Source organism: Sprattus sprattus (genome assembly GCF_963457725.1).
Source record: "Sprattus sprattus genome assembly, chromosome: 13".
Lineage (NCBI taxonomy): Eukaryota > Metazoa > Chordata > Actinopteri > Clupeiformes > Clupeidae > Sprattus > Sprattus sprattus.
In genome coordinates, this window is record NC_137911.1 from 7,563,365 (window position 1) to 7,585,014 (window position 21,650).

Sequence of the window (21,650 nt, forward strand, 5' to 3'; positions counted from 1 at the left end):
AAAACGAGACCCTCGCTTTTCACACAATTCCTTGGAAAAATCTACTGTTGTGTAGGAACATTCAGAGAAGCAGTTTCTGAGGTACTCAAATCACACAATCTGGCACAAATAATCACTTACAGTATACATCATATATTTGCTCACCCCCTATGAAACCTGACACAATAAGCAATCTCTCTTTACAAATATGAGAGAAGGTCATACCCTTCACCCTGGGTCGTCGTGCACTTTTTTCAACATGACAATACCTTGCACATTATTCTAAGGCCACCACTGCATTCCTAAGCGAAAACATCAAGGGAGTCAAGGTGGTCATCCTTCAGGAGTTGAATAGGATAGACATGCCCATTGGCTGAAAGCCTGTACACTCAATGTCAGGAAATTATACTTCTAAGGAACAGAGGATATTGTCCGTAAAACTGAGAGACAGGATTTTTTTCCAGGACAGATCTGGGCAAGGACTGGAAGGAGGGGTCTTTTAGATTTATCTTCTTCCGGTCTGTCATAGCACCCTATTCAGTGCTTGTAGTCAGTAGTTGTTAGTATAATTACTCAGCACACTAGCCAGTTACCCCATTACATTCACTAAGCATGCCTGAGCAGGGTAATGACATAAACAAAAATGTCTAGTGCCGACAGCAACACACATGGGGGTGTCTCAGCTCAAGGTAGACAGTGTTGGTTTTCTTTGTTACTAGACAAATAACGTTTTTTGGGTGATTGAATGTAGCTGATAACCCGTTTAAAAAGCTGGTCTGTAGAGAGAAGTCCATCACACTATTTTTTCTGTAAATTATGCGGTGAACTTGTTAGCACAGGTGCTTCAATTCCATTGTCAGAAATCTTACTAAATCAGCTATACTCTGCTAAAAGAAGGGTTCTATCAACACCTTTATGGTTCTATGGTGTATGTACAGGCATTGTACAGGCAAGTCATTTCAAATACCACCACACATGTACATTTATGTTTTTTATTTCAAACAAACACAACAAAAAACAATTATCTTTGTTAATTTACAATAATTCCTTTGCACTGAAATTGAATTTGAAAAAAACATTGCAACAATGAACTTGGTGTGTAAACAGTTCAAAATAAGACAGGTTAGCATGGTTTCCAAGTAATTTAGGTCCTTGGTGCTCCATAATCATCTGGCATTCGTTCTATGTTGTACCTTAGAAGGAGATGGGGAGAAGTGGCGATTTAATAATTGCATTTATTAATTAGTAACAATCTTAAAATAATTCAAATCATGTACAGTTGTCATTTGAACTTTCCTCAACTGCTAAAAACTATGCAGAGAACAAGTTTTGTTTCAATTTCAAATACCCCTGCGTATGTTGTGGTAAACCGGCAGTCGTTATTGGTTCATTATGGACAATGACTGTAAATAACAGTTTATTGTGTACCGTCTCTAAAATGTGAGGCAACCACAACTTCAACACCCCTGCTGGCTGGCTGCAGTACACTGTGTAGCAAGATATTGAATGCTTGTGCAGAGAGGGAGAGGGGGAGGTAGAGAACAGAAAAGCTGTGTAGGGCAGTTGAGACAAAGAAGGTGAGAGGAAAAACAATGTACTGCTTTGCAAGCACTTTAAAAAATTTCCCTCTGAATAAAAACAGTTCATACTTTGCATAACTCGTCATTTATTGTCCAAAAGTAAAACCAACGGTCCTCCACTGCTTCCAACATTTTTTTAATGTAAAGTCTAATTTTTTTTGTTTCTTTTCATGTCTATGGTTACTGAGAAGGTTAGTTTGACAGTTGTAATTGCATACATGATGATACAATATAGTACAGGCTAGCCTATTGTATGGTTTTTGGATGTATCCACATGCAAACCACAGCATGAGAAAGGACTGCTTTCCCAGACTGTGGTCTGCATTTAGCTCCCAGAATTAGGGCTAAGTCAGAGAGGTTTTCAACTCCTACCCCCTCACCTGTTCCAGTGCTTCCAGGAGGTAAGCCCCAACCAGTTAGCACAGTAGTTTCCCAAAAGGCTGGTTAAAATCATGCATTGCTTTTTTTTTTTTTTTACACAAGGCAAAACTGAACACTGACCTGTGATTGGAGATATACATGATTGGCACGCCAGGTATCTTACGGAGCCTTCTTTTCAGGTCTCTGTCCACTGTTGCCACAATGTAACATTTGTGCTAGTGAAAAAATATGTACACAAATGAGAGTCTTTCAATGCATCATAACACATGAGAAGTGAATGAGCTCCACATTAAGGAATCCACATTACCTGTAACACCCTCTGGACTAAGCAGTCGTCAGCATATGTTCCTTTGTGTGAGCATGGCAAGCGCTCGAAGCGTGGGTCCTTGGCAATTCTATAGAGAAAATGTCATTCAATCCAAATTAGTTACAATCTAATAAGCTTAAACTTGGCTTGCATTGAGATTATATTGCCAAACAACATTCAGCATTGAACCAGTTGTTGACAAGAGAATATTTAAAAGGTAGCCAGTTAGCTGAGACAGCCTTGCCCACTTAATGTCATATTATCGTCAGTCCCTCCAAGGATTTCCGACTGCAATTTTCTTTCATTTTGGCAAAAAACTCACGTTTGTCATCTTTTACACTGATTTTGTAAAATGTATGCAGCCCTGCAGTTAATACTTAGGGTGCATTGAGAAACATAAAATAAAAATAAAAACATTACACACTGGTTTTGACTAGTCAGAGTACAAAAGCAAAAATAGCTTCATATTCTTTCATTTAAAAATTAAATATTTAAGTCAAAAGATTCACTATGTCTGGAAGCAAAGGGCGCATCATATGAGAAATGTTCAAACAATGAGAATATAACTAAGTGGAATAGGACTAAGCTTCTAATGAACCTTTTTATGTAGGCCTAGTTTAAGTGTAAATGTAGGAAGTCCTGTACCTCAGTGCCACTCTATACTTCATGCCCAGCTTTTCCAGTTCAGCTAAAACACAGTCTGTGATGCAAGGAATACCTGGAAAACAAGTATATAGCAAAGCACAGATAAGTTCACAAAACACACTTGAGTATTTATACAACTATAATGGAGATAGCATTGACTAGCATTACTATTACAAACACACACACATTCTCTCTGCACACTCTGAGCAAGGGAATGTGGATATACAGTTAATTCTTTTCTATTATAAGATTGTGAATTTAGATACGATTAGGTTTTAAGAAGTAAATAAACCCAAAAAGAATGTTAGCCTGAAACATAATCTCACAGATGCATGAAAGGAAGTAGGTCACCGTTTCAAAACCACCACAAAACCATTTCGGCCTTAAAAAGTGTCGCAATTTCATAAATGGGTCACAACAGAGCTCTTAAACCTATAACAAGACTAACATTTTGGTATGTATTTGCATATTCCTTTATGAATTTATAAATGTTCATCTAAAAACAAAAAGGGTGGGTGAGTCATAAACTAAATGAGATGTATTAACCTGACAATAGATCACATGATGTTGGATTTACTCATAGTCCTTTAATGGCTTTTGCTCCACTGTTCCAAACAAAACAAACTCCTGCACAAAAATACTGTAAACAGAGCCACCCTTATTCAAATGAATGCAGTTGCAACTGAGTTCTTAAGCATGTGATTTGTTCATCAATAAAATCAATAAATCTTAATAAATCTGCCCCTAGAGGTCTCACTACAATGACTTCCAATAAGCTCTTGGCTTTTGGATATGATTTGAATAGTCGATGACTGTAGGGAACTGAGTTAGTATAAAGTGTGCCTACTATTTAACAGGTAACCCCTTTAGGCCGTCAAATGGAGGATTTTGAGCATTTTGTCAAAAACATACTGGGTTTAGACTCCGGTACTTACACTTTGCATATAGACAATCCATCATTGATTGCACTACATCCAATTTGCCCTTGATGGAAAAGTTAATAAAGTTGGTATCCACAAGAATGTGATATGGGGGACCCAGTTGTGTGTTGTACTGGAAGAAGAGACAGGATGGATACTTTGGCCTGGAGGAAAAAAATTGAATCATGGATTTACTATTTTTCTTCCTCTTGCATTTACCTAATTCATATCTACAGATACCATTAAATGTTTGTATGAATAACTTACACCTCCTTTTCTTTCATTTCTGAGGGGTCCTCCTTCTTTTTCACAGTCTTTTTCGATTGATCCTTTTCTTTTCTGTGTAAAAGGGAAAACAATTATACTTTGACATGAGTCAGACATCTAAAGTTATTCTGAAGATATAAAGACATTAATGACCATATCAAGCAATTCAGCTACTCCAGTTTGCCCAGTAATGAAACAAGCTGGTCCACTGAACAAGACAAGGAATTTCAATTAGTAACCAGTCAGCACTGTCAAGTTGTCGCCATCATTCACATATTTTTCAACAGTGGGGTAAATTCATGAAGGTAAATGAAGGTAATTGAAAATGCTTAATTCACAATTTGAAATTGCGAGCGGAAAAAATGGAAACACCATTTTCACAAAGTATAACTATTTACACAAAGTATGACTATCGCCCTGTGGCACTTACCCCCATCATAATGAAGTGCTTTGAACGGCTAGTCATGTCACACATCAAGTCCATCCTCCCCCCCACCCTGGACCCCTTTCAGTTTGCATACCGGGCCAAACGTTCCACAGAGGACGCAATCTGCTCTGCTCTCCACCCAGCCCTCACCCACCTGGTAAAAGCATACTCACATGTGAGAATGCTTTTCATAGACTTCAGTTCAGCTTTTAATACCATAATCCCACAACAACTCATCTGTAAACTGGACCAGCTTGGGCTCAACACCTCCCTTTGCAATTGGGTGTTGGACTTCCTCAGCGAGCGGCCACAAGCAGTACGAGTCGGCAACAACATCTCGAGCAGCATCACACTGAGCACAGGGGCCCCACAAGGCTGTGTGCTCAGTCCCCTGCTCTTCACCCTGCTGACTCACGACTGCAAACCTACCTACAGCACCAATCACATGGTAAAGTTTGCGGACGACACTACTCTGGTGGGTTTCATCACCAAGAACGATGAGACCTACTACAGGAAGGAGGTCAACCTCTTGACCACGTGGTGCAGAGACAACAACCTCCTGCTGAATGTCAGCAAAACAAAGGAGATTGTGGTTGACTTCAGGAGAAGACACACTGAACACCCACCACTGATCATCGATGGTGCTGCTGTGGAGCGAGTGAGCAGCACCAAATTCCTGGGGGTACACATCAGTGAGGACCTCTCCTGGGCCACCAACTCTGCATCACTGGCGAAGAAAGCCCAGCGGCGCCTTTACTTCCTCCGCAAGCTCAAGAAAGCAAAAGCTCCCACTCCCATCCTGAACACATTCTACAGGGGCACCATTGAAAGCATCCTGTCAAGCTGCATCACTGTGTGGGGCAGTAGCTGCCCTGAACACAGCAGAAAAGCACTGCAACGCGTGGTGAACACAGCTGCTAGGATCATTGGTGCCCCACTCCCTTCCTTGCAAAACATATACACCACCCGCCTCACCCGGAAAGCCACCTCGATTGTGAAGGACACCAGCCACCCCGTACACAGCCTTTTCAGCCTCCTACCCTCTGAAAGAAGGTATAGGACCCTCCGTTGCCGCACCACCAGACTCAGCAATAGCTTCATCCACCAAACTGTCAGGAAGCTAAATTCTCTCCACTCACTCCCCCCAGCCATATCCGACAGTCTGACAACAGGCTAACCCCCCCCCCCCCCCCCCCCCTCCAAAAATCACTCAGGACTCTGAAACAAACTGTCTCTGCACTTTATCACTTATCACTTTTACCTCTTTTAACTTGCACTGCTAATGCACAACACATCATACAGCTGCCATTACCAATTGCCTTTTTTTGCACTAACAAAACCTCACTTTTAAAGGCGCAATATGCAACAATTATGCTTCAGGATTAGGGTTAGGATAAGCAGTTTAACCTTAAAATAACAGCTTAAAAAAAATTGGGGCGCTACAATGACTTTTAATATGGAGAATTGCGTCCGTGCCAATGGCATAGCAGGGTCGATAGGCATATAACTGCCTTCTGTAGTTTTGCCTGCCGATGCCCGCCGACCTGACTTTGATTACCTTCTGCCGATCTAGTAAGTAGCTTATTTGCCGTCTTGCTTAGTCTTGTGTTGCACATGATTGATGTTTGACTGTGTAAGGACAGTCGTTGAGTAATTAGTTCGTCATAATGTCAAAGTCAGCACATTTCAAGAGATTTCGTTAGTTTTAGCTGCTAGCATACCTTTAGCGAATAGCTATTAATTCTTAATGCACCTTTAAGTAATAAAACCGATGCTGCTGTACGTTTACCTGTATGTTCTATTTAGTTATATGTTATGTTAAGTTATGTAATGTCTTGTCTGTATACTGTATACTACTTAGCTCTAAGAAATGTTTATCTGTTGTGCCTGTGCACTTTATATGTTTCACTGTGGGGAGAATGGGAAACGTTCTTTCGACTGCTTTGTATGTTCACATGTGAAGTAGTTGACAATAAAGCTACTTTGACTTTGACTATTATGAATTATCAACATAGAGTTTTGGATCCACAGGGCCTCATTTAACTCGTACCATCCAGGATATGCCCTATAGTTCTGTGTACCGGTTCTGTGTACCCCCCCCCCCCCCTCTTTCAAAACATTACAGCCAGAAGACACTAGTTAGTGTGTTGGCAAGCTTCTATCAGTGGTTGGTGGTGTTTGCAAGGTTGTTTGCATGGCTTTTAGGTAGTTAGCTTGCTAGTTTTGGAACAGAACTCCTTGTTGCTTCTTTAACGGTGTTTGTCTAAATTAACAGCACATGGGTTAAACCTTGGTGAAATAATCCTTGGTCCGTCCCTTGTATTTGGTTCAGAAGGAGAAAGTAGAAGCAGAAAAGGAGTGGCCTTAATGTGGTCAATGTGACATAAACGATGCATAGGCAAACTGTTATCGTGACCTTTATCCAGTATATTAGGACGTAAGTACCATTATACTTACAATCGTGAATCTTTTAGACTGATCATTCTCTTCATTGTGGCAAACTTCTTAGTCTTCTTCTGCTTACCCTATATAAGGAGTGAGTTCTGTCAGAGTTGTCCACTTACAGAGGTCATCACATAAATGCAGTAGGACAACAATCAATACATCACAAAGTAACGTTGTTGTCCGCCATTGTAATCCAATACACCTTTGTCAAATTCAGCGATTCGCTTCCCATAGCTGTCTGTGTGTGACTCGAACACTCCTGACTCAAATACATACGAGTGGAAACAAACTAAGCATCTGCGTCCACACTGTATACTGTTCCAGAGACAAACTATACATTGCTTCAGACGCAAGGAATGGAGGGTTGTAAATTGATTGGATGTTGACCCTAAATATCCATGGACTGTTACTAGGGGACATAACTAGCTTTGGTAAAAAAAAAAGTTATCACTAGTCAAGTTCTAATAGCCGGGAACGATTATTTTAGTCAGTAGCTTAAAGTCTGTCTAGCCAGACATAGTCGAGGTCATTGTAATATCTACAATAAACGCGGCATATTTCAGAAATTGTTACAACGATTAAGAAAGAAAAACAATCACCATTCTGTTGATGAGTCTGCGTCCTCGTGTACAGCCCCTGATAAGTGTGGATCGACTTCCTCATACGTCATCAACAAACGACAGTTCTTTTTAGCAAACAGCATTACTGCCACGAACTGGTCTGGAGTACGGAGAAAGTGTGCATTTTCATTATTAGGTTTCCTCCGGTTCCTCCGGTCTAATGAGAGACATGAAACTTGGTGTGAATAAAGAAGAGACTGAAATTTTTGTGAAATTTGGCACACTCATTAAGGACAGTCCCTTCTTCATTCACACCAAGTTTCATGGCTGTCATTACACCACTCTAGCGCCACCAACAGGTCAAAGTTGGACTTTTGTAACACACGCAACTTTTGAACCGTATGACCGATTTTCAAAAATGAGGTAGCCTACACAAATCTGAAAAAAAGTTGACTGTAAGATGAAAAGTGGATTTTTGGTGAATATTTGAAACATGCATGCTTGGCTAATTTCTAGGGTGATTTTCAGTATAGAAGGTCTCTCTCTCTGCTACTTTGCTCCTCCGCGCGTGTCTCACACACTCAGTCTCTGTCTTCACACACGCGCAGGCTTGATTTTACGCACACACATTCTCTCAGACACACAGCTTGGTGTCACACACATACATTCTCACAGACACACAGGGTAAGCGCACACACACAACCTCCACTCAGTCTAAACTTCAAGGCAAAAGCATTGTAAATGTTGGATATGAAATTTAATATCCCATTGGCAAGTCTGCAGAATGGATTTTTCTATACAGTGACAAATTGTCACAAAATTAAATTTTTCCCTGGTTCGCAATGTTTGGAGGAGTAAACCGCCATCGCTGCTTGCAGCTATATTTTCTTTTCATTCCGTGCTGCTCATGACTGATTTATGAGGAGGGCAGAAGAAACCGTAAGTACTTGAAACAAATTAATTAATAGATGAATATAATTAAATATTTATATAGCCTAACTAAATTAAGAAATTACGAAATATGCCATTTTATTTTGAAATATATGAGCTGAGCTGATACATAGGCTAATTATGAATAATTACTGCTAACAAATCATTTGCAAATCATTTGATCATACATGTAAAAAAAAAAAAAAAAAAAGGATGTGGAATCTGTCGAAAACTGGCCCACAGCAGACAGGAGGTTATGGCAGTTGTTAGTGGCAGCTTAAAAGTAAATAATTAGTCAAATGCATCAATTGCTCCATGTATGATACTATTCTTTGTCTAGACATGACCATGCCCTGCATCATAACATTACCACCAGAGTATATTCTATGATCATGTAAATAAGATTTCTTTACCTGTGGTTTGATTAATAGCGTTTTGTCCCTATGTCTTTATAATAGGTAACCTCTTGAATAGAATGCACGTAAAGAATCAAGAAACGGACTGAAATTCTCATATAACCAGTTATGTCTACAATAACTTGAAAGCTATACCTTTCTCAATGAGTTTCTTTTTTCTGCAAGTGTTTCCCAAACAATCTCTTTCCTAGTAGAAACCCTCCTATTTATACCTTAGAATGCTGAAGCCATGTTCCTGGATTCAATTATTGTCACACATAGGTTTGACACATGCATGAGATGAGTATAATACTAATAATAATAATACTGCATCACATTTATAAATATTTATATATGACATGGCAAGCATGAGTGAGACTGGATAGCGTGTTCCCTGAAAATGAAGCATGAGCTGCGAGGGGGAACATCACAGCTCTATCCAAATAGCCAGATTAACTCACCCTGGGAATTATTTATCTATAAATCACTTCATAGTCATGCACCTGAATATATGCCAGACATGCTCTCAAGATACACACCCACTATATCCCTGAGGTCTACTGGCACTGAACTCTGTATTGTTCCAAAGGGCAGGACAAAGAGACATGGAGAGGCAGCTTTCAGCTTCTATGCTCCCAGCCTTTGGACTACTCTGCCAGACGAACTAAGAATGGCTGAAACGGTGTAAACCTTTAAACGTGCACTTAAGACATACCTATTTAATCTCGCCTATCATTCTCTGTATCTGTCCTCAGTGGTCTGTAGTGGGTCTGCTGTACATGTGTATGTGCATGCTTTGTAATATGTTTGCACTTACTGTACATGATATATTTTTTTCATCCCTCTGGAAAATCTGTGTCTCATTCAAGTGTTTGTAACTGTCAAAGATTTTGTTTGTGTAGCCATGGACTTCCTGTCATGCAAGGATGTCAGTTTTACACAGAGTCGAATAAGCACAGTTCAACCCTTCTTATCACCTCTAAGCTCACCCAAACACAGACAAAAGGTTCCTTCTCTTAAGTATATAACTCTTACACATATGCAGACTAAGTGGTGTCAGCACCTAATAATCTAAGTTAAACACACACAGAAACACAGAAAAGCCATGTTCCTGCTTACATAAGCACATGATTCATACAAGGTAATTATTAATACAAGGCACTTGATTAATACAAGTCAATAACAGTGTTTCGAAAATAATTATATCAGTTTGGAATCTAGGCTGATGGCTAGATCAAATGAACGGTTTCAATTTCATTATGGAACAAGAGCAATCCGAGATTTCTGACCTCCAGCAAGAAGGTACACAAATCCGGATCCAAAAAATTTCAGAAAGATCCGCCCAGTAGTTTCTGAGAAATCTTGCCCACAGACAGACAAACAGACAAACAGACAAACAGACGGACAAATAAATTAACGGACCCGATCGCATTTCCTCCTTGCTGGAGGTAATTACATTGAGCAAAAAATCTTGTAATGAAATAAAAAACGTTTTCACCATACTTTTTTCCAGCAGGTGTCAGTAGCGTGCTTTCAAAGCCTCGAGAAATTAACCACTTTTAAACACATTTGGCTGGAAAGCTTCAAGGTTTCATGAATAAGCTAATAAAGAAAGAATTGCGAGAAAGATAATGATAAGATTAAAAGTTACAAAAGGTCTACAAATTGATTGTGACTGATGCAGAACTATATTTCTGTTAGATGAAAACACTGACTGACTGAATATTTCTGGTGACTGTTGCTTTAGCTCACCATTACAAGGACTGATCAACATCACACTATCAGAAAATCCCTTATGGTATTTTTTCATTAGTTGTTTTGTTCTTTGCAGAGAAACCATGATGTCTGGGATGAGGCCAACCTTTGCACAGGCAGTGAATGGTGCAAGCATTAAGAGAGTCCTGAGGAACCATGGTACAACAGTGGGGAGGTGGGAATAGAAGATAAGTTTGAGTGAGAGTGGAGGACCTGAGAAAAGCCCTGGACATCTGCATCAAAAAGAGCAAGTTAAGGTAGCCATGGGAAGACCTTGAAGACGAATCATTCAGGCATTGAACTCGTGAATACTGCAGTTTTTTCTGAAGAAATTGAGAAAGAGGATATGATTGATTGAAAAGACAAGTGAAGGAGTCTGACATGTAGAAACTCGTGATAGAAGAGGAAATTGGTAAAAGCAATTGCAATTGTCTGATATATTAAATCTGTAATGTGTTCTAGTGATGGCCTGGCATGCATTACTAAGTTCACTTTTTTCTGTAATAGTGTGCATTTTTAGCACATGAGGTGTTGTAAACAACACAGGGTTCGTTGACCAGCCAAATTCATTCACATTCATTTGTGACATCAAGTAAAATTGTGCTTTCCTGACAGAAGCCCCTTTAGCACTTTCTGTGATGCTTTTGGACCTGTAAAGCAAAATATACCACCAACCCTAAGGGGCAGCTTGGGGCTGAAAGAGTTAAATGAAGCCGATCATTTTACCATCCTAACTCAAACATTTTGCTGTACATTTTGTGAAATATTATAACGTTCATTCATATTTATTAATACGTATAAAAGCGTTCAAACACAAACCAAGTTTACCAAACCTAAGTTGCTCACAGACACCAAAACTACTCTGCACTGTAAAAAAAAAAATCGTAAAAAAACGGTTTTTTTCCGGCAGCTGGGGTGCCAGAAAAATACCGTAAAATAACAGAAAATTACTGTACCGTAAAAAAACGGTTTTTTTCCGGCAGCTGGGGTGCCAGAAAAATACCGTAAAATAACAGAAAATTACTGTACCGTAAAAATACGGTTATTTCCCGTAATTAAAATACAGGTTTTAGTTGTAATTTTACCAAGATTTTCCCTTATTTTCAGGTTTTTTAACATTAAATAACAACATTTTCACATTTTAAAACAATTAAATGACCTAGAAAAACGGTAAATAAACGTTGTATTACGAACATTATTCGTAATACAACATTTATTTTCCATTTTTCTAGGTCATTTAATTGTTTTAAAATGTGAAAATGTTGTAATTTAATGTTATTTTACGGTATTTTTTCTGGCGCCCCAGCTGCCAGAAAATTACCGTTTATTATAATTTTTAGTGTATAGTCACTTACCTGATCTTTCAGCCTTTGAGAATATGCCTCTCTCTATCACTTGTTCACACACTAAATCCATTTATTGGTCTCATAATTACAGAAATGTGCTGTTAAATTAAATTACCCATGAAGATGGTAGATTAACATTGTTATACGGGTAATAATGCTTACATTTACAGAAATGTGCTGTTATTAGTTGGTTTTAATGGCATTATTTGTTTAAAAATCCTGTATATAATTTTTTATGAGATGTAATATAATAGTATACAACAATAATTTGATTAATCTTTAAAAACTAGTTAAAAAAAATGAATATTTAAAGCACTTTCAACTTAAAAAAACTATACTCACCTAATAACACAATAATTATTTTAATTTTAAATGGTTTAAACCAGTTTTTGGCCAGTCGGAAAAGGGGCTTAAATGAATTGTGTTTGAACAAGACTAAGCTGAGAACAACTACAATTTCCCATTCTCTGTATTTTTATTCTGTATATATATAAAAAAAAAACTAACAGGTAACCATACAGCAACTGGTTCTGAAACAAACAAAAACAAATTCAACTGAATTGGAAATGAAAGAAAAAAAGTAAAAAAAAAAAACTAAACAAAAATCCACAGACTCTTGATATCTTCTAATATAATTTCCAACTCGACTGCAAATGTAAATGTTTTTTTTTTCAATAAGGCCCAATACATCAGCCCTTCATCTCCAAGTGGCATAGCAATCTTGTCACTTCTTGCGACGATCAGCTACTGCTGGGCAGCTCCGCTTGGGTGTCCAATGCACACAATGCTAGGCTGGTGGCCTCTCGATGAATCAGGATTCTCAAGCAATGATGAAATGCTCGTTCTAGGCTGTAACACAAAACGTTTGAATTACTACATTATTAAACCAGCATGGGGAGGAGACCACAACACAACATCAGGAGGTTCAGTGATGCAACCAATAAGTCATAAGACACAAACATACTTGCACAAAGTCCATGAGGTAGGAAATGGCTGATTTAACACTGCAGCGACTCCATCCAGCCCCTCGTCCTGATGGCATTGGTGGAAGAAGGTGTATGAGCATCTGAAGTGCTTTGAAGCAAAGCATGTCTACATGAAAATATTAGAATCCAAATTAGATATCTACCATAACACAAGGTTAAAGTGCATATGACACCTAAAAAAAAAAGGTAAACGGCATATAATTATCAAGACTATACATAAAACATAGTACTTTGAAGTCATGTGTAAACCCGATGATTGAAAAATTAGGTTTGTACACGATTTCAAAGTGTGGTTTTCGCGACGCTCTTCGGCAAGCAGTGCCGGCTTACCTGAAACCTGAAGTCTGTGGCAGAAAATTGCTCAAAATTGCTGAATTCTTCACCCTCCATCGATAGCTGTGTGGTGTGGGAACGAATGAAGTCTACCACCACTGACATCACAGGGTCACCTGGCAGTAGACCTCATTCGTTCCCACGCCACACAACTAGCGATGGAGGTTGAAGAATTCAGCAATTTTGAGCAATTTTCTGCAACAGACTCAAGCAGAGATGAGATTGAGGAAGACTTCGATCCGGATCAGTTTGTAAAGGTGATTGTGAGCATTGAGCCGTATCTGGAAGACGAGCCAGCAGAAGAGCCGAGTTCTGACAGTGATGACATAGAAGTTAGCTAGCCTCGCTGCTAATAAGTATAACGCCCCCCTCATTGAGGCAGATGTACCGTTTGCCTCCAGTCTCTTACAGTACCTTGCGTAAGTATTCACCCCCTTGGATGTTTTACCCTTTTATGGCTTTTATAAATCAGTCATGGTCAATATAAGTTTGCTTTTTGGACAAAAAAATTCACAAAATAGCTCTCTTTAATGTCAAAGTGAAAATATATTTCTACACAGTTATGTAAATTAAATACAAATATGTAATGAAAATAAGTGCTTGCATAAGTATTCACCCCCTTTATCACCCCCTTTGTATAGACTGACCTATTTCAACAGAGGTCCAGCCAATTGGTGCTAGAAGTCTCACAATTTGTGTAATGGGGGTCAGTGTGCAGTGAATGTGTCTCAAGTGATTGTAGTATAACGACACCTGTGTCTGGAAGGTCCATTCACTGGTCAGTATTCAGTAATCAGTATTACTGGCTATTGTTAAACCATTAAGACCCAAGATCACTCTAAGCAACTCAGAGAAAAGGTTGTTGAAAAGTATAAGTCAGGGGAAGGATACAAAAAAATGTCCAAGGCACTAAACATCCCCTGGAATTCTGTTAAATCCATCATCAAGAAATGGATGGATTGTGGCACATGTGTAAATCTGCCTAGATCAGGCCGTCCTCACAAACTGAGGGGCCGTTCAAGAAGGAGACTAGTAAGATAGGCCACCAATAGACCTATGACTACTCTGAAGAAGTTTCAAGCTTCAGCAGTTGAGATTGGAGAAACTCTGCATACCACCACTGTTGCCTTGGTTCTTCACCAATCTAAGCTTTATGGAAGAGAGCCACTGTTGAAAAAAAGGATCGACTACAGTTCGCCAAAAGGCATGTGGAAGTCTCCATGGTCAAGTGGAAGAAGGTTCTGTGGTTTGATGAGACCAAAGTGGAGCATTTTTTCAACAGTGGCTCTCTTCAATGAAGCTTTGATTGGTGAAGAACCAAGGCAACAGTGGTGGTATGCAGAGTCTCTCCCATACCAGCTGCTGAAGCTTGAAACTTCTTCAGAGTAGTCATAGGTGTCTTGGTGGCCTCTCTTACTAGTTTCCTTCTTGCATGGTCACTCAGTTTGTAAGGACGGCCTGATCTAGGCAGATTTACACATGTGCCATATTCCTTCCATTTCTTCATGATGGATTGAACAGAATTTCAGGGGATGTTAAGTGCCTTGGACATTTTTTTGTATCCTTCCCCTGACCTGTACTTTTCAATAACCTTTTCTCTGAGTTTCTTAGGGTGATCTGTGGTCTTCATGTTGTAACAGTAGCCAGGAATACTGATTACTGAATACTGACCAGTGAATAGACCTTCCAGACACAGGTGTCGTTATACTACAATCACTTGAGACACATTTACTGCACACTGATCCCCATATCACTAATTGTGAGACTTCTAGCACCAATTGGCTGGACCTCTGTTGAATTAGGTCAGTCTACAGTGCCACTTTAAAGTATGTGAACCCCTTGACCACTTCGGAGTTTTCTGTTGTTTTACCATGATTTTTCATTTTTTTCATCACCAATTTTCCATAGAAGGAATGTCAGGTTTATGTTTATCATTTGCATGTACTTTTTTTAGAGGGAATTGTTTGAGTAGCCAAAAGACTACATGAAACATGGAATTAGTCCATTTCAAAAGTAAGTGAACCCCCAGCTGAATTTGTAAAGTCAAGCAGGTAACAGATTCAGTGAAACTTATTTGGGTGCTTAATTAGTCAATTAAGCAAACCGATCATCTGAGACATCCTTAGGGAAAGGTTTGGGCAACACAGATTAAAAGAGGGAGGAAACCAACCAAACTACTGTAGTGCCAAGGTGTACCCACACAGATCAACAATGCCGAAAGGAAACGAGATATCCGAGAACATCAGGAAGAAGGTTCTGACAGCCCATCAGTCTTGGGAAAGCTACAAGACCATCTCCAAAAGATTCCAGCTCCATCCATCCATCCAAGACAAATAATTTAGAAATGGAGGGCATTCAACATGACCGCATCTCTGCCTAGAAGTGGACGCCCATCAAGACCATCACCAAGAAGCACCAGAAGAAGAATAAATCAGGTAAAAGTCAACCCACACATCACCTCTAAAGAGTTTCAGACCTCTCTGGCAGCATCTGGGGTAAATGTACATGGGTCTACAATCAGACGAAAATTGAATAGACATGACATTCATGATCGGGTTGCTAGAAGGAAGCCTCTGCTCTCAAGAAAGAACAAAACTGCCCGTTTCAACTTTGCCCGAGAGCACTTGGATAAACCAAAGGCCTTCTGGAAGTCCCTTCTTTAAACAGATGAGTCCGAGATAGAATTATTTTGTCACGATCAAAACCAACAATTTTCGTCTGATTGTAGACCCATGTACATTTACCCCAGATGCTGCCAGAGAGGTCCGAAACTCTTTAGAGGTGATGTGTGGGTTGACTTTTACCTGATTTATTCTTCTTCTGGTGCTTCTTGGTGATGGTCTTGATGGGCGTCCACTTCTAGGCAGAGATGCGGTCATGTTGAATACCCTCCATTTCAAAATTATTTGTCTTGGATGGATGGATGGAGCTGGAATCTTTTGGAGATGGTCTTATAGCTTTCCCAAGACTGATGGGCTGTCAGTACCTTCTTCCTGATGTTCTCGGATATCTCGTTTCCTCTCTGCATTGTTGATCTGTGTGGGTACACCTTGGCACTACAGTAGTTCGGTTGGTTTCCTCTCTCTTTTAATCTGTATGGCCATAACCTTTCCCTAAGGATGTCTCAGATGATCGGTTTGCTCAATTGACTAATTATTCACCCAAATAAGTTTCACTGAATCTGTTACCTGCTTGACTTTATCAATTCAGCTGGGGGTTCACTTACTTTTGAAATGGACTAATTCCATGTTTCATGTAGTTTTTCAGCTTCTCAAACAATTTCCTCTAAACAAGTACATGCAAATGATAAACATAAACCTGACATTTCATCTATGGAAAATTGGTGATAAAAAAATGAAAAATCATGGTAAAACAACAGAAAACGCTTAAGTCCTCAAGGGGTTCACATACTTTCAAGTGGCACTGTATATAAAGGGGGTGATAAAGGGGGTGAATACTTATGCAATCACTTATTTTCATTACATATTTGTATTTAATTTACATGACTGTGTAGAAATATATTTTCACTTTGACATTAAAGAGAGCTATTTTGTGAATTTTTTTGTCCAAAAAGCCAACTTATATTGACCATGACTGATTTATAAAAGCCATAAAAGGGTAAAACATCCAAGGGGGTGAATACTTACGCAAGGTACTGTAGCTCTTTCACAGCTGTTGTTTGTTAGGTCAGCCATTCTAAATACGTGAAATACATTCCCTATTTAATGGAAAGAGAGCAATGCTTCCAGCATTACTTCACAGCAAATTACTTTAGTTGTCATTTCAAGCTTGCTGGAGAAGGCACTCTTGTGCGACACACATTCTGCACCCACTTCTCGCGTACTTCCTCGTCTTTTGGAAATTTGAAAAGGCTAAAAGAATGGGAACTGACGTTCGAGCAATATGCTGCAACGCACCGTGAAGGCATATTTACAACTGAGAAAATAGCCGGTGGCTCCCTGAGAAAATGTGTTTTCTGTCAGGAAAAATGGCGACCAAGTGCAACAGAGTACCTCCGTTTAAGTAATTTAAGTTTTTTAACGCAGGGTGGTAGTGAGTCGCTTGGGAAGTCGGTAGCTCAGTGGCGCTGCATTCAAATGATGATTTTAACAAGTCAAATGTGTATATTTTTCCTCAACATATATATATCGATTGTGAAATACCACCTTCGTTCTATTTATTAAAAAAAAATAGTATTGAGGTGTCATATGCACTTTAAGTTATCTTGAACAATTAAACTGGCTTCAGTTATTATCCATTGCATAAAAGTTATAAGTGCATTTCCCCCCTATCTTTCTGAATGCGAACCAACATACCATCACTGTTGTTCCTGGTGGTTGAAGGATTTTCCAGATCCTCAGACAACTCCAACGCAGCAACCTTCATTAGCTTAGGGATGATGTTCATCTGCCATTTGCGAAGGAAAAGATCAGCTTTCCCCTCAAACTGGCTATCGAAGTCAAACTAAGATGTACAAAGATAAATATTCCATCCAATTTATTCATTTGAATTTACAGGCTATATTTACTGAGATATTGGGGGGGGGGGGGGGGGGGGGGGGGGGGGGGGGGTAAGTGTTCCTTTTCATGGGTTGAAGGTAGAGAGTGGACATGAGGCATCAGTCAATAATACCAAAAATACAATGGCCCTTATTTCTGAAACAATAAACATTTGGTACATCAGTAAAATGTGGGGTGGGAAGGTAACACTTACATATCCCTCATTGTGTTCCTGGATTTTGACACTCAATTTAGGAAACGTGGTGACAACATTCTTGTCAAGACGCACCTTGTCATCACTGGATGGGTAACTGAAAATAACAGACAGCATCAACCAAACCATTTCTAAACACACATTGAAGAGTTCAGAAGTCCACCTGACCTTTTTTGTGGTAAATTGGAAAAAACACAGCTGGCATGATTATCGTATAGTAGGCACTGAGAATATTTCCCTTTATATCATACCTAAATTTTTAAGTTTTTGCACCTGAACTCTTCAATTAGAAACATGTATTGCCATCAGTTATACTCACACTTCACATGTATTGACTAAAATATTAATTTTAAGTATGAGATATATAAGAACAACTTCCACTCCACTGTCAATACTTTTGAATCTCACACTTTGACAGTGTCGTCAACTTACAATCCTCATCTCTCCTCAAGATTGCTGACAGCAACCCTCACAAGTAGCACCCTGTTTTTTGTGCATATGGTACCAGATTTCTCATATTCTGTGAGTATGTTTGGAGCTTTTGATTGAATTAGTACTTTGAGTACTCCAATCCACTGTCGTCCAGCCTGTCATGGGAAGGTAGAAAATGTGTCTGTCTTGGCAGGGGAGGAGGCTGGAGAAAAACACAAACCAATACAAAAATGTATGAGCCATTGGTGCAGTTTAAAATCCCTAAACAAACATTTAAAACACATATTTTCAACAGGACTGCACAATTACTTAAAAAATTAGCAACAACTATTCAACCAAAGTTTTCTTATCTTACAGACTTACCGGACATATCAGTTGAATTTCTGCATCCGCTAGCTCAGAACCCGACCAGAAAAAAACAACTGAAATGTATCAAGTTCGTTGATGTCTGTGTTACGATCTGTATCAATAAACTCATTGAAGTCGGCATTATACATGAGAAATCAATCTATATATACACTTCAGAAGGTAGGCCATCTTGAGATTTTCATTCATCAAGTAATTCCTTCGCAGGTGGTAAACTATCTTGCAGATCTCTCTGCCATCTAGGTAGATAGATGCCAGTATTTTTTTTAAAGCTAGCCTCCATTTGCTGATAAAGAGAAGAAAAACAAGGTTTTAGTCATTATTCACTACAGTAAAAAAAACAAAAAAAAAAACAGACAGCCACTTCTACCATTGCCATTGTTTTGCTAGCTTATCAAACCATGTAGCAAAATTAGATTGATAGATAGTGCCGTATTTGAGTAATTAAATCTTACCGAACTGTGTTTTATTTGAACCGTTCAAGGCCGGTTACTCTGTTGTAGAATTGAACAGAAAAAGAAAATGTAACAGGTCAGGAACAGACAATACAATGACCAATACTCAAGCTATGCATTCAAGTTCACAGGAAATTGCTCCCGATTCCATTGTGCCTTGTCTGTGGGGGGGAACTCGAACAAACTAAACTTAAAAGGCATTTCACAACCAAACAACACAATAACATGTAATGCTGGTGTGCCGTGAGACTTTTTTCCCCATAGAATACATAGATTGTGCTTCGAGAGAAAAGGGTTTGGGGAAAACTGATTTACACCACTGGCGTTGCCCCTGCTCTATGGTTATAATATAAAATGGAGCAAACTAGCCAACACGATATGCTAAATAGCTAGCCTTAAAGCTATGGCAAAAGAGTATCTATGATATGTGCTTAAAAGAGCCTTCGTCATTAGAAAACGCAATATGTTACTAGCCAGGTTTTTACTTTCTCTCACTCTGCATGTTTTCAATAGCAAATACAAAATGCCAACCAATTTTACAGATTAAATTATCCAGGTTGGCTAGCTAGCTAACTTGAACTGTACATGTTACCTTAGCTAGCTACTATGGCTTACATTACCTAACGACTACAAACTGAAGGTTGTTAGTGCAAGCTAGCTAGTCAAAGTTAGCCAGAGCCTCATATGGTGTTGGCTACACTCACATTACGGCCCCCATTCAGCACACCAACATGACAGCACGACAACCTATACACAATGAGCCTTTCATCGTCAAATACAATGCCAGGGTATTAAGCTTTTTATTTTTGAGAACTCAATTAAAGTACAAAGACATTTACCTTTAGTCTTCTGCTGTCGTGTGTCTTGTCAGTGTTGAAACTCCGTGGTAACCAGTGCAAGAATGTTCTATTTGGGCGCGCGCAGACCCTACATCGGCCTCAATGCGGGAGGCGTATGAGAGCATAGACATAACACATGTATATGTCTATGTATGAGAGCATAATCTGTATGCTAACGGTATACTTTTAGCAGAGAGGCTAGCTAGCTTAAGCTACTATGGTTCTTAATGAGGTTTTGGTCTACGCGAAATCAGCAACCTAAAATAATATTTGAGAGCCTTAGTTAAAACCACCAATACTGTGCACCATCCGTGTTGCACATAAACAACTAACCGAGTCAATGTAGACGTATAAAAAGTCGTGTAGATAGCTTAATTCACATCAAATATTTCCCACTAACAGGCTACACGCCGCCATCTTTGTTCAGTTTCGATATTTTTGAGTGACTCACTCTCAACCAATCAGAATGCTTGATTTCATCTACCCGTGTTACAACAGTAAATATACGTATTTCTAATGGGTTTTTTCTGTGTAAAACAACAGAAATATTCTGTGTTTTTACATTTACAGTGATTTCATGTTATTTTACATTTGTCATGTAAAATCACAGTTTCTTTTTGTAAAATGAATGGTATTTTAAAAATACAGAAAAAAACTGTAAAAAAAAACAGTAAAATTCTGTTTTATTACATTTTTTTTTTACAGTGTGTATGGACGATGTCTAACTTTGTATCTAATCTTTGTGATTCTCTGGTGCTTTTAGTCAGGCATGGATTTAAAAATAGGCGTTCATTTAGTCTTTCAACTTTATCAGAACATACAAGACTCTCACACATACAAGGGATGAAACAACATTATTTTTATTTATTTTTTGTTTCTAATTCTGAAGGTCAAATGGTCATAACATGTCCTTCAAGAGTTGATAGACAAGAGGTGAGATTGTTGAGGTTCATTCCTCTGGAGCCACCGGAACAGCCTGGGTAGAACTTGGGGAAACATCCTGTTTACCAATTCATTGCTCATCTAAGTATTTCTTGTGGTTGATTTGAACCCTTAAAAACACTTGGAGGGGGGGGAAAAAACATCTTACCGTGAAAAGGGAACTGCTCCTCTGCCCTCCTGAAACAGCCAAACCAGGAAGTCCAAAATTGCTGTAACCAAATGTAGCAATGAGTTGAATTAAGCATGTGTTGACCAATAAGACCAGCAAGAATTGCAGTAGTAAGTAAAATCAGTCTGTCAGGGGCAGGGCTGGACCATTTAAACCTTTCTTCGTGGCCTGGTGATTTTGGGACTACCTATGCAGACTGAGCTGTTGTCTTGTTCGGAGCAAGAAGAACTCTCAGAGATGATGGTAGTGACATGGAAGTGGGCTGGTTTCTCTTTAATTCCCTCCTCGACTTCCTTCAGATGGCTATTCTGAGTGTCCAGCTCTATTGGGGAGGTTGACGTATTGATTAGGACAAACAAAATTGGTAATTGTCTTACATGTAGCTTGCATCATGGACCCTCCTAGTTTAGATATATAATTTAATGTAATGCATTTATAAAATATGATTCAATTTTGAATCAACCTTAATTAGTAGGCA

At 39.0% G+C, this 21,650-nt stretch overlaps 2 protein-coding genes across 3 annotated transcripts; both read right to left on the bottom strand.

The window, feature by feature from the left end:
* Window positions 1–1,033: 1,033 nt before the first annotated feature.
* On the bottom strand, window positions 1,034–7,621 carry fcf1 (FCF1 rRNA-processing protein; the record flags this gene model as incomplete). The annotated part of the gene is given in 9 exon segments (XM_080850525.1): window positions 1,034–1,172; window positions 2,061–2,155; window positions 2,248–2,335; window positions 2,893–2,965; window positions 3,828–3,976; window positions 4,080–4,151; window positions 6,964–7,031; window positions 7,551–7,594; window positions 7,597–7,621. Coding segments are annotated over 9 exon segments (663 nt in total). The 3' UTR covers window positions 1,034–1,123.
* A 4,970-nt stretch (window positions 7,622–12,591) lies between these two features.
* LOC308374863 (uncharacterized protein) lies at window positions 12,592–20,624 on the bottom strand. 2 transcript variants are annotated; one of them, XM_080850818.1, is made up of 7 exons: window positions 20,062–20,624; window positions 19,223–19,261; window positions 18,765–19,053; window positions 17,970–18,603; window positions 17,573–17,663; window positions 12,902–13,029; window positions 12,592–12,786 (listed from the first exon to the last, which is right to left on the bottom strand). In XM_080850818.1, exons 4-7 carry the CDS (start codon window positions 18,096–18,098, stop codon window positions 12,682–12,684), a joined length of 453 nt encoding a protein of 150 aa, XP_080706944.1. In that variant the 5' UTR covers window positions 18,099–18,603; window positions 18,765–19,053; window positions 19,223–19,261; window positions 20,062–20,624; the 3' UTR covers window positions 12,592–12,681. The 2 variants fall into 2 exon arrangements, with proteins under 2 accessions (XP_080706944.1, XP_080706943.1); XM_080850817.1 differs by having other exon boundaries at window positions 17,573–17,720.
* Window positions 20,625–21,650: the final 1,026 nt, after the last annotated feature.

Excerpts from the sequence above, each read along its gene's own strand:
- LOC308374863 (XM_080850817.1), bottom strand. The coding sequence starts at position 18,098 with ATGGTTTGGTTGATGCTGTCTGTTATTTTCAGTTACCCATCCAGTGAT. Across the intron at positions 17,721-17,969 it reads AGGAACACAATGAGGGATAT|TTTGACTTCGATAGCCAGTT; the intron begins GTAAGTGTTACC and ends TGTACATCTTAG. Across the intron at positions 12,787-12,901 it reads ACCTCATGGACTTTGTGCAA|CCTAGAACGAGCATTTCATC; the intron begins GTATGTTTGTGT and ends TTTGTGTTACAG.